The sequence below is a fragment of the Cryptotermes secundus genome, unplaced genomic scaffold (assembly GCF_002891405.2).
Source record: "Cryptotermes secundus unplaced genomic scaffold, Csec_1.0 scaffold931, whole genome shotgun sequence".
NCBI lineage: Eukaryota > Metazoa > Arthropoda > Insecta > Blattodea > Kalotermitidae > Cryptotermes > Cryptotermes secundus.
Genome location: NW_019732382.1, coordinates 1,029,163 through 1,043,021, shown reverse-complemented (window position 1 = coordinate 1,043,021; position 13,859 = coordinate 1,029,163). Strand labels below are relative to the sequence as shown.

Below are 13,859 nucleotides of genomic sequence, written 5' to 3'. Positions count from 1 at the left end.
TAGTAGTAGTAGTAGTAGTAGTAGTAGTGTGTGTAGTGGCGCCCGCACCTCCATAGGCATCAGTGAATTGTGCCCGAGTACATAAGAACGTTGGACAGCACTGCTCTACACCGTCGAATGATAGGATGAGTAGCGAATAAATAATTGGGAAAGATGTGGAAGGAAACGCTCGTGACTTGTTTGAGGTATCATCTCGACATCTGCCCGGAGAGACTGAAGAAAACCATGGAAATTCTCCGTCAAGAGAGCATGTGCGATAACCTACACTCGAGCATTCAGCTTCCTGCTTGGAGCAGCACCACTCATGTATAAGAGTAAGTTCGCTTCGAAGTTACCGTCTTGGCAGTATACTGGATAAGCGCTACATTCGCATGTTTGGATCCAGTCACTTGAAAATATTTCTTTGTCTGTATCCATTTGATAACGAGTGCCAGTACGTAAGCTGACAGCGATAACTTTGAATTACTATCAATTGTACTCATATGATAGCATGCGTGAGGTTATTAAAAAATGCGAGCGCACATATTTTGCACATATGTTCATCACTAATTTTATAAACCATAATGGTGCTGACGCTCAATTATTGTATATTTTCGACGTAAATCGCCGTATCCAATTTCACAACAGTCTCTCCGACAAGATAGCAAGAAGTGTTTATGCTGTTTTGTCCAATGATTGATTAGTGGAAATAAAAATTTGTTCGTTTCTATGCCAATCCTCAAATTGCACCTTGGGCAACATCTGCATCAGAGAAAAATCTCACTCTCGCTCATTTTCAGCTATTATTATTTGTGAAATTTGTTTAAATTAACAACTTTGTTGTTAACCACTAGTGGCAGACCGAAGTTACAATGCAACATTCAGTGCCGTTCTTAAAGCGTAATGTTCAAACAAAATTTTATATTAAACTGTTTCCCGTGCCAAAAGAAAGGGGGGGGGCACGCGGTAGCGTAGTTGATTAAGGCACCATGTTACAAGTTCAAGTCCCGATGAGGTCACTGGATTTTTTTCAATTGACCTAATCCTTCCAGCCGCATTTTTGCCCTGGGGTCGACTCACCCTCTAACAGAAATGAGTACCATGAATTTTCCTGGGGGGTAAAGTGTGGCCGGCGCGTAAGGCTGGCAACCTTAACACCATCTTTGAGCCGATTGTCTAGAAAATGTGGGACCCTCAACGTCTCACAACCCTGTGGGCCTCGGAGGCCTGTTACAGGGAGAGCTTTACCTTTTTAACCCCGTACGAAAAACATATAAGCTTATATACCACAACTGTTTATCTTCTTACAATCTACAAAGTTTATATTAGCCATATAAGAATGTTTAGCGAGAGAAATGTGATAGAGCTTTAGCCTAATTGGTAGCCTGCACTAGTTTAATACACAGAGTAAGAGGGTTTGAGCAGCTGATATTCGCTCTCCTTCTCAAGGAGAAAGTAGTATCTACTGTGAGAGCAAGGATGCATCATCAGCTGTTAGTGACGTAGACCGCTATATCATCATTAGAAAGTTGCTATACTACCATTTTAACACATTTCAGGTAATCATACATCAGCGAGAAATTCAAATATATTTACACAGGATTTTTCTTCGATGTGGTTGTCTACACAAGGTATGATATTCATAGATAACACAGACTTTACCTGCAATTGTGCTGAATGAGCAGTCGCGGACAGCCGACAATGGGCTAGCGATTTTGGCAGGGAGCTAATATTCCCGTACCGTAAAAGAACTAGTACTTCACAAAATGTCACAAAAGGCAGCCCTCTTTTTTTCCATCAAAATATGTCACACAGGTATCTCGAGGCAGTCTTTAAAACAAACTTCACTACATAGTTTTAGTTGGTCCAACAGTTTAGTTTCTAGGCCAGAGAAAAATATGTGCTCATTCGTCCAACAACACTTTCTGTTCTTAATCTCAGTGACAATGGTATATGCCGCCTGAAATCCCAACGCATTATGAGACTCATAAACGTATTCATCAAAAGGAAATTTCCAATAACTCAAAATATAATAAACCAAGAATCTGTGTGACACTTTGTCTTAACAGTATGAGTGATATTATGACACTCTGTAGCCTCAAGGATGGCGAACCACTGCCATCTGTTCTAAGTTTGGTACAGACTGAACAAACCAGCTCGAACCAATTAAGTATATTTTTACCGGTTTCGTCTATATCAACGCCTGGATCCATTTGATAATTCAGCATCTTACTATGAACCCATAATTATTTGTGTACGGTACAGTTTAATGTTACTTTACGTATGTATCCAAATACTGGCAGCAAAAGAAAAAAAATGTACGTCGTAAAAGTCAAGAACTGAATCAAGAACAGTTTAAAATTTGTTGCAGATATCTCATTAAATCCACGTACATGGTACTGGAACAACGAGGACGGATGGCAACCGTCTTATGGGTGAGTAATCCATGATGAACGGAGTTCATGGAGGTAGGCCTAGGCCCACTGGGGCTGTAGTGCCAAGGAAAAAAAGTCCATGATAATTTATTACGTAAATTTGGCAGTAGGAAGCTCCATCCTACCGTATAACGAATAGTATTCCGCCCACTTTGCACAAGATCTGCCCTGAACCTGCATTGTCTACTGTCTGCAATATTTTCGCATTCAATCTAAATATTTCTCTTGTTTAGTGGGGAAATGAAATCATTCAGGTCTTCAGGTAATGTAACAAACGTGTTTTAACCAACTAACTTTCTTACTGGTAGCCAGCCAAGTACAGCAACTTTCCAGTTTACGCAGGAGTTTCGTTCTTGCAAATTGATGCATGAATAAATACGAGCAAATCAAATATAATTTTCCAATAATAAATAGAGGAAATGGTAAGGGTTATGGAAACGCTGCCTCAGTACTCATTCCAACATCTCTTTCCTTTACTGCTTCTTCAATTTAAACTGTAGTTGTAGTAAATAAGATCTAAAAGTTTGTGACGACAGTATTTTAATATAATTATTGTGTTTCTGGACATTATCCATCGTCCTGTTTTCTATAGTAGGGCCCCATCGATACAGCTAATCCCTATCTCCGGACACCAGTACCAAAACAAGATAGGATATATAAACCAACCACCATATACACCATCAGCGAGATGGGGGTTAACCGTGTCAGATGAGCCAGTAGGTGATGATGGTGGAGAAGAAAGATGTGAAGACGCCTCCTCACCTGCGTTCAGCTGTTAGTCTTTCAGAAGTTTAAAGTTCAGGCGTTCTAGTGTTTTTCTTCTATTCTCAGCCCAAGTAATTCGGAGAAATGGTTCGAGTAAATTAAAAAGAAAACAACAGCGTGATTAGAAAAGGCGTAAATACAATCTGCATAAATTGAAATGTGGCTGTACTGGATAAGAAATAAAGCCGCGAACTTAAAGACCGTGGATGTGATAAGTTGCTGCCTGACCACAACTATTGCATATCTCGGAGGGCAATGACACGTGAATACGGAGCAATGGTGGAAAGATGACTGACAGGGGAAAACCAAAAAAAAAAACTCAGAGAAGCCCCTATTCAAATGCAGCTTCGTCAGCCATGAATCTCACACGAAGTCAACCGGGCTTTGATCCAAGATTCCGCGGTGAGAAACCAGCGCCTAACCGTCTGAGTTATGGCACTACCCTCAAACTATACTACTGGAATCTAGTACTCAAATGGTTTCTATACAAATTTCAATGTAAAGTTTCACCCAGTGTCTATACAACGTCGAAAATTGTGTTCAAACTCATGTCTGGACAGTTGCTGAAAGTGGGGACGCAAGCACATATGATTTTGTTTTACTAACTATTTTAAGTCCATAGATCAGTCGGTAGAATGAGTAGACTACTGTCTGGAAATCCCGGTAGAGGCAGCGACTGTTTTCTTCTCCACAGCGTCCAAACCAGCTCTGACGCTCAACCGGCCACCTATTCAGTAGGTGCATCGGTTCCTTTCTCAGGCGTAAAGCGGCCAGAGCTTGAAACTGATCACTGCTGAGCACTACTCATCTACAGCTAGTGCTGAGGACGAGAATACCTAGGTCTACATATCCATTCCTCGTATACGTATTTATGTTTTGATGGTAAATTAAGCACAGAGAAAATGTTACTTTCGCCTGCAGTAGTCATACTTCCACCGGTATAAATACCGGCGAAAGCTTTAATGCTCTCGTATGCATTAGTCCTTTCAATAACAGAAAATATATTATTACAATTCCTTCCCGATTCCGACTCATTCCATCGCTGACTGAGTGCCCTGCCAAATTTCTAAAAATGCGAAGTGTTGTCAACATACGTGCTATAGTGTTTCCAATCCAAGAAGATGGTTGAAATACCATGATGACGCTGAGAAAGCAGGTCACGAACTAATCTTTGATAAAAGTTTATTAACTAATTTCCACCAGTCACCTGGATTACTACGCCAGATAACATTGTTCTGCTATGTGCATTCTCGACACCTTAGTAGATTTATCTTAATGTCACATGTCAACCCGTTGTGGGGCGACGGGATGTGGAACGAGTTGCCACGAAGACAGACTCTTGATAAACAGTCGGTTCCTAAGTTACGCAACAGTGGAACGAGGTTATGCAACCCGCTTCTAAGCGCCTGCCGGTAAACAAGACTCCCGTGCAGGCGCGATGACTTCACACTGCAGTCGTGAGTAGGAGTCACGTGACCTCTGAGGTTCCGCGAATGACGTCACATACCCCCCAGACCGTTGCTACGCAGCGGTAAACATCACTTCCACTCTAGGCTGTGAAGTCACGCAGCAGTGGAGTCCGTGCCGCGACCGATGCTGCACACTCGCTCAGTAAACACGTCCCAACAATATATGCTGTTTTCTGCTTGGTCAGTGCGGAGGCAATATAATGAAAGTATTCGGCAGAACAGAAGTCAGTATTCGGGAGTATTTGAGAGTGGCGGAATCAAGCGAAGTAGAACCAAGAAGGACGTAAAGTGTGACTGGAAGATTTCATGTGTAATCTTTGTAGTGATTTGAAGTGACAGTTTCTGTGTGGAGATCTGTTGCTAGGAGACGACTAATGGAAGACAGAGAATCCTAATGCGTGTGCAACGGTGAATTGGAAAATGTGTAAATCAGCTATAGCGCTGTACCACATGTATTTGAGTGAAACTAAAGAGAGTGCGTAACTAAGTGGTTAATAAACCCAATTACCAATCCGCATGTCGTCTTCAGTAGCCAAACGCACTACATTAATATAATGTCGACCAAGAGATATCTATTTGGAATTTATTGGTGACCGTATATTACGAAAGTCTTGTTATGTGGTGCTTCAAACATCAACGAAATCTTATGAAGTGGAATCGCCGGCAGCGAAAATTGCTTCCCGCCACAACGTAATTCACCATTGTTCACGTATCAGTTGCACACAAGTACACGAATCTTGAAAACCGCATATTAAAGATAAACTCGATATTTAAGAGTAAGTCAAGCAGGAAACTGGAAAGAAGCAGCTGAAGAGAACATTTGAGATTCTCAAAGCAGTGATTAAGAAGAGATCTTCTGGGCTGTAACGCCGCCTGCTTCTTGATGGTTTCTTGCTTGGCTTACTGAAGATGGGCGCAATACGTTCCTCCGAAACGTCGGTGAAATTATACCGAACACAGCGTTACAATCCAAATGACTGTAGTCTATGTATGAAAGTAGCTTATGATCAATAGAGATCCTGAAGACAAAGTTTTTCTTTCTCATGCTTAGTAGAAAAAAAGAACTATAATCGATCTCAAGATTTTGACAGATTTACGTTTTTTTTTTTGCCCCCTGAATACGAAAATGATATTTTTGGAGTGCCGCCTGTATGTACATTATATCCAAATATGCTGTTGGATGAATGTTATTCGTATTAAACATTTAAAAGTTATCCGTCACAGCTCTGTGTCTAGTGAATACGTACGTTCTAGCTCCAAACATGTCAGCCATTCAGGCAATTCCTCAAATAAAATGGCCATTGGCACTAAATAGGCTCTAGCGACTTTGATTTTCAGTCATTTACAGTCAGGGGCCGCGCCGTAGTTCAGGCGGTTAGTCGCTGGCTTCCCACTGCGGCGGCCCGGGTTCGAGCCCGGGTCTGGTCATGTGGCATTTGTGGTGGACAAAGTGGCGCTGGGGCAGGTTTTCTTCGAGTACTTCGGTTTTCCCTGTAAATCTTCATTCCACCAACTGCTCCACAATCACTATCATCTATCATCTGGGGCTGGTACAATAGGCCGCGGTACCAAGTGGACTCAGTCTCATCCAATTACGAATAATAATAATTTATAGGCATCATCGCCCGTAATAAAACTGCATAGGCTGTATCTTCAGGAAAATAAATGTACGAACGCTAGAGGCCTAAATAATTACGTAACGCGTACATGTCCTGGCTTCTATAATCAGCGGTCAACAATGGTCTCCTGAACGACAATCAATTTGGTTTCCAGTGTAAGTCATTATAAACTGGATATGATAAACCGGCTTTCCAGAGGAGTGTGCTGAAATTAGGGTGTGGAAGACGTAGCGCCCCTCGTCGAAGGAGAAGGCCTCACCTCTAAACACGTACATGTCTACGAAAGAACAAAAATCTTGGTCAAGGATCTCGAGGAGACCTGAAGCCAGGAGTGACAGTGCTAGCGAAGGTCATCAACAATTTAACAGACCGACCGTCGAATTGCATTGTTGTTCGATGTTCAGTAACTACCTGCATCTACCGATCATCAATCGATTTCTTTTCCAACGTTACGTAGAGCCCAGCGTATGTAGTATGATAAAGCACGTGCCATGATTCTGTTAAAGGTTTATAAATTTATTTTAACATTACAAAACCTACCAATGATAATCCTTTAGGGATTAGCCTACATCTGGCACATTTAACAAACCTAATCAAAACCTGAACAGGCGGAAATTGCGCATAAAATGGATCTATAAATAATATGCAATAATTATTAACTGAGAGTTCCAGCTAGCCTCACCATACGGCCGAAACATATAGTGTAGAAGAAAGGAATACAAAAGAACTACAATAAATTGTTGCACTTAGGACGGAGTTTGTGTCATACATCGTGTAGAGTGTAACAGGATGCTTAAATATAAAATTGCTCACCATACAGATTGAAACATCTGAAGGAGAGCAGACGCTGCACGTTTAATTACTGTATTAGACTTGTTATATCGTGATATTTATACAAAATAATGGTGATTGAAAAAATTGGAACGGCGCAATGAAAATCATCTGAATTACTGTAGTTGTCTGTACTTGTAAAGAAGGTCACTAATACAATGTCATTTAGGATGATACAACCCGCAACTGATAGAGTAAAGGTTATAGTCCCGCCTGGCAACTCCTTATAATCACCGTATTTGTATCAACATATTTTCACAAGACTTGGAGGCCTAACTCTACAAGATAGGTTGATTATTGAGTTCAGTGCGGAGAAAGTACAATGATTATTCTCGAACGTCCACATATCGAAGATAAAGGTTTAAGGAACAGAAGGCTATAGGTTCTTGAAACAATAGATTACACGACACGGATAACCATTAAGACAGGGGTAAACAAAACCGGAAGCCGGAGATTCAGACGTCCGAAATTATGAAAACATCACTTATTGCCTCTTCTTCTACAGATAACGCTGAGGAAGTCCCAATTGACCAAGAACTCAAATTACAGAAATGCAGAGTGATTCACTAATTTGGACTGGAGCAGTGATGTTTTCAACTTCATATACCTCGTAACAGATGTGCACTTCCAGAATCAAATAATGTTGCTCCAAGGATATATTATTATATTTTTGCGTCGTTCTGTTACCTGCCTCAACATGCATATGCGAGTAGATTTATTTTCTTTGAAATTAAACATATAAAATCCGCGAACAAGAACCACCGAGATCAATACTCACAATTACAAGAGAAGAAAGGCCAGGCTGCAATATGGCGCACATCTGCGCTATCATTCTCATTAATTAAATTACCTTTCCACGTTCTAGTCGACGCTTTGGATGTCGCATGAAATGTGCAATAAGCAACTGAGTATTGTAATTTTTCACAAGCAATACTGCTCAGATATTATTTAACAGTTAATAAGTCTTCATGATCATTAAATGTATGCTACATGACTTGGTATTCTTAACATCTGATAATCTGCAAACATAAATTGAACGGGTGAGGCAATATCATGACCGGTCATGACTGAACTACAATCCCAACTACTGTAGCAACTCTCGGCTGAACAGAAACGGGATTACAAGATGCTAATGCAGTCGTTCCTTGCTAACCCCTTTTTTTTCAACTCGATCTGTACTCCCTCTTTGTTCTTTCCCCCCTCCCCCCGAAAGATCCGATGAACTGGATCTTTCCACCGGCGTCGTTCATCAGCGTTGACAGCATTAGACAGCTTACTAAATTCATTCAAGGGTTAACTTCATCAAACTTGTCATATTCCATTTTTAAATTAAATTTTAAGTTAACCTATCGCTGACATACTACTTAAAACGCGAGTCGGGAATCACGACGGATACTGCGGACTACGCGATTCGAGAATCAAGAGTCCCATCGCCGATGGAGGCGGGGCTATTCCTGTTCATCACTATGTCCAGACCGCTCTGGAGCTCAGCAAGGGGTATATGGCCGGGGCGTGCAACAACCAGTCACCTATATCTGGTGCCGAAGTGGAGAGGACCGCAGCTACATCTCCAGTCTCATATACATGTCATTCATGGTGTGTTGCTTACTTCATTACGCACAGGGTACCTTTATCTTTACTATTTAAAACATTTGTTTTGATTTCCTGTGTTATTACATAAAAGCCTCGTTAGCGCAGTAGGTATAGCGATTGGCTGGACAGCCGAGGTGTTGAGTTTGAGCCCAGAAGATACGTGTATAACTCTTCACTAAGTCAGCTGACAGCCCTGCTATGAAGGTGCGTACATTATGGCTTACCGAGTGTGTCCGCTACTGCAGTTCTAACAACAGTTATAATTATCAATTCAAACAAAGCACATCTCTTGCAAATATAAATACTACGTACATCTGGTGCGCTCTCCATTTTCATACTCACATTTATTCGGGTCCAGCCTCAGTCCCTCCAAAAATCGTTATCGTTTATCGAAAAATATGATCGATAGAATCCATCGAGAACGATTAAGAAAGATGTGTCGAAAGGTGAAGACCGTGAAGACTTACGTGGGAACTGTGAACATAATCCCTGCGTACAAATGTTTAAGGTTTCATCAGAGTATTTTCATGTATCTTACGTTTGATTGGATGATAATACTTTTTATTTCATATATTTATATCACACAGAACTCAACTATCAATACTAGATCGCGATCAGTACCGGTGAAACCCATGACCAACAAAACGTAAACCAGACTTAACCGCGAAATGCACATACAACTCCTCGCGGATTGATCCGTAGTCTACCGCTATGCCAACCTAACCAATTTGCAGGGGCGTAAAGGGGAAGTGACAGCTTCTAAGGTTGGAAGCGCCTTGAATAGGTCGAGGCACGCACATAAACTATGATAAGCCGATGTTTACCTGTTTATGGCAAATGGTAACATGTACAAAGGCCAGTTTTGATTTGGGCAGTGACTATTAAGTTTCAGTCTTCTGGCAAGGCGTTACTTCCCAGATGACATAATCCTCCAGCATACACACTCAATATTCACAAAATAGTAACATCTTATATTTACCCTGCAACTGCAGCCTTTGTAATCTGTAGTGGTGACACACTGATAATTTATTTCATGTAAGAAAACGTCTGATACATGTTAGGTCAAATAAAATATACGGAAGTGGATGTAAGTTGGCACTTGTTGAATTAGCCCAACGTCTGCATGATCTAATATGAGTAGCCAATTCCTTAATGGCCAAAAGGACTCTCTTAAGGCAACATTGCAATTCTGATGCCAAACTATTATATTATGTCAAGATAAAATAATGCAAGACCAATATTTAGTAAACTTCAAGAAACATAAATATTCAATTACACTACGAAAAATTGCTCATTTGGATTTACGTGCACTACTAGTTAAAAACTTACCCACATCATCTGTCCCCTTTCATCAAGTCCATAAATGTGGAAAATGGTGGGAGGAGGAAAAGGAGGGAATATGCATACATTCTGTAAAAGTAAAAGACTCTCTTCTGATGCCAAACACAGCTGCCTTGTGTGAATATACTCTTCTTCTACCCCAAAACTGTTTTCTGAATAGGACAGGGGAAGATATGTTTATGTTCTACTCATGTGACTACTGCTTGCAGCTTGTCATAAACATAACAGAAAATAAATTTAATAACAGCTTTATTATATATTTCTAGAGTTTGGTATTTTATATTCTAACAAAATATGTCCAATGTATGTCACACCAACAACATGATAAAACATCAAATTTCTATGGACATAAAACAAGAAATCAAACAAAAATATCCAAGTACACTTTCTGATCAAAGTAACCACATTCAATTCACAGACAGAATTATACCAAAACATACATAATATAAAAATAGGGTAGACATTCCACATATTATTAACATCACAGTTAATTGTAATTTACTATTCAATACTGTAGAATCAAAGTCCTAACAGACTATTTCTAAGGGTCTGCATATAGTTATACAATATGTTATTGATTACAAGCCACTTTACTTATATGCATGTAACTTCAAACATCCAAAAACAATGAGTTACAGTAGGCTCTCAAGTATTCACAGATGGCCTATGTAACTTTCTGAACCCCGCAGTTTGTGATTATTGATTCCTGAATTGATGTGTTATCCATTACATCTGTTTCAGCAATATGTATCACTGACAATTTACACTGCTTTTTCTGTATCTACTCCCTCTGTTGAATGTTTCCATTTCACTACTCCATTGATTTTCGTGGTCTACTACCACTGAACAATGACAGTTTTTTTCTTCTGTACCAATATCTGTCTGTTCAGTGACCAACAGCCCAACCACTTAAGTAGTAACTATACAATTTTCAGAGTTAAATGCAGCATGGCTAGTCAATGTGCCTAGATTTCTGGATTATTAATTTTAAACCATTCATGCTATTTCTCTCCTCCATCACTAAAGACAATTGACAGCTCATTGTACATGATTTTAAGAAAAAAACAGTTTCAGACAAATTTTTGTATGCTCTATCTTGCATCAAAAATGCAGCAAAAGAAGCATTGATTTCACGAGCCATAAATCAGTTCAGACAGAGAAATTAAGAAAGTGAGTATCATGAAAATTAATACTTATTATTTTCAGGTACTTGAACATTGTGGCTATTGTGTCAGTCAGAAAGAACACTAGTCACATGATCCAATTTGACAAGCCATACTTTAAAGATAAGAAAAAATATACCTGATATGGCGATAATGCTTAAGGGGGTATAGGATTAAAGTACATATATTAGATTGTTTGCAAATTCTTTGCCATACACTTTGTAGTCCTTGGAGTTCTGATCCTTCAAGTATATGCTGAGATGGTTTGGGTACATTATAATACACCATCTGCTAATTCACACTCACCACTCCTTGATTATTAGCAAGCAATAAAGAGAGACAGAAGATTCAGAGCTCTATCAGCTGACAGGCTGAAAATGCCGAAGTCACTGATATGTTTCATTAATTTCTTCAAAGATTCTTACTGCCTTAAATATGAGGCAGGTGGCCAAATGTGCCTCATACTGCTTTTTTTCCACTCCCAAAAGAGCTGGTCTCTTTTACGGACTTCCTTAGTACTGACCTCTAATATTCATTTTCCCAACCTAATGTCTTGGTTGCATGTTAAATGGTGACATATGAAATAATTAATTTGCTCTGGATATAATTCCCACTAACAACCTTGAATGCCTATCAGCAAAGTTACGGCATTCTTCAATGGTAATGAAAATCACAAACGATTCCTGTGACAATAAGTGGCAGCTGAAGTACAGACTCTTCAACAATTGGGCATGGGCAGCATTTGGTAAATTAACATTTAATGAAAGTGTAGTATTGCTCACCATTTGAAACATATCAGCCCCTTAAGGTATTAATTATCCAATTTAATGGAGCTTAGCGTACTTTCTTTATGTATGGAGGTGGAACATATATTTTATAGGTAAAACTGCCAATAATTTCGATATCTGTAGTACAGAAAAACTTAATTACAGCAAGAATCATCTCAGTTTCTTCAATCCAGCAGAAATTATCATAACCACCTTATTCAACTCTCATGGACATATTTCCATCAACAAACAAGTCCATTGTTTCTTTGTTAATATTACCCAAACTATCAGAGTTACCATTTTAACTCGATACATGTCACATTTACAAGCTGTCTGGGTTCTTCAGCTAAGATCAAGCCTAAGAACTTGACCCTAATCTTAAGAATTCTCTTTAACAAGTGTCACAAAATTTATGTTGAATCTGAAAGAACAAGCATGAAAAAAAGCCAGCTCTGCATTATGATTAATATGGCTTTCCTCTTCTAGCCCTATAGGTTTCATTCCATTACCAGTTAAAAATGATTTTTATACCTAACAATCTAAATTCTACGCATCATTTTGGGCAATAACATTTTGTCTTACTGCTCCCTTTCCTCATATAGGAGTATAAATAACACTAATCACAGAACAATCTGAATTTGTGAAAGCCAATCATTGCAACTCTTCAGAATTACAATTTAACTCTTTAACTCTTCAAAGTTACAATTTAACTTGTGCTCCTATAGAGCATGGTTATGTCTGAATTGTAACAAATTATAAATCTGTAAGAAACAAAAAGGTGTGTGGCCTGTTTTAAGATACTATCCTTCCATAAGCCTATGGGAAATGAGTGGAAAAAATAAAGCCAGGAGAGCCAGGTTTAGGGATCAAATCTTCACCTAAATATGAAGCAGAAGCAGTAGCAGCAACTACTTATGTACAGTCTATGGCCCACAAGGGGTCCCATTACTGTTGCTTTACGGACTTACTGCAGAGTAACCAAGTTCAGGCATGTAACTGCTATCACAAATCATTTCTATCTGTATTAAGATCTGTTCTGGTTCAGATCTCTGCTTCAACAATTCCACTATGTGCAGGACTTAGAAAATGATGAGAACCAGTGTCCTAGAACTTCACATCTGATGAGATGTTTTATGTAATACATGAGCATAATTGTGTGACAAATATGCTGTAATACATTACCATTAAAATGTTCCAGTTTGGATAATGAGAACATGCTGACCTTGTAACTTCAAATATTATTTTAATGCACTAATGAGCATACTATGGGATATTCTTACAATACAGTTCCTGTGATAGCTTTAAAAGTTCTTGAAGTACAAATTTTTTTTAAACTGTAATGAGTTTCTCAGAAAATGAAATTTTGTCCCCACATTAATTATTGATCCAAGCACTTCGTGTGTAACTTCCAGTGTAGCTGTAATGAAGTTACTACAGGAAACTAACACTTCAAAAGAAACACTCTTTTGGATTAGAAATCTATGGGTCCTGTCTACTTTATGATGCCCATGGTATATACTTCTAATACTGTATCTTATTATGTTCTCCAATGGCAGAGACAAGAGACATCATCACAGTACTGAAAAACCGAGGAGTGTAACTTCTAATTTGCCTCATACAAACTCAGTCATAATACTGGATAATTATATACAATTGTGAAGGAGTAAATCCATCACATGGTGAAGCAATTATTGGTGGGGAGGCTGAAGAATGAGTCAGTTACAAAATGATCACTACTACCAATTTAATAATGTTCCATCTGTGATGGGTATAAATGGGCAGTCTCAGCACATTCAGTCACATGTTCAAATACTGCTTAGAGCAAGGACATTAATTTGATTCTGACAGTCTACTGTTCTTATAATTGTTGTTAACAACTGTCTTGAACTAAAAGTAT

At 39.1% G+C, this 13,859-nt stretch overlaps 1 protein-coding gene across 6 annotated transcripts in view; it reads right to left on the bottom strand.

Moving 5' to 3' along the window:
* Window positions 1-9,480, bottom strand: part of LOC111867653 (sialin) — a 41,003-nt gene extending 31,523 nt beyond the window's left edge. For 5 of the 6 annotated variants that reach the window (XM_033752748.1, XM_023857671.2, XM_033752747.1 and 2 more), the window contains exon 1: window positions 4,274-4,341. In XM_033752748.1, coding sequence (XP_033608639.1) covers window positions 4,274-4,316 — 43 coding nt within the window. In that variant the 5' untranslated portion in view covers window positions 4,317-4,341. Of the gene's footprint in view, window positions 1-4,273; window positions 4,342-9,033 lie in introns of those variants that run through there. The other variant, XM_023857676.2, reaches the window with a different exon arrangement.
* Between the last annotated feature and the right edge of the window lie 4,379 nt (window positions 9,481-13,859).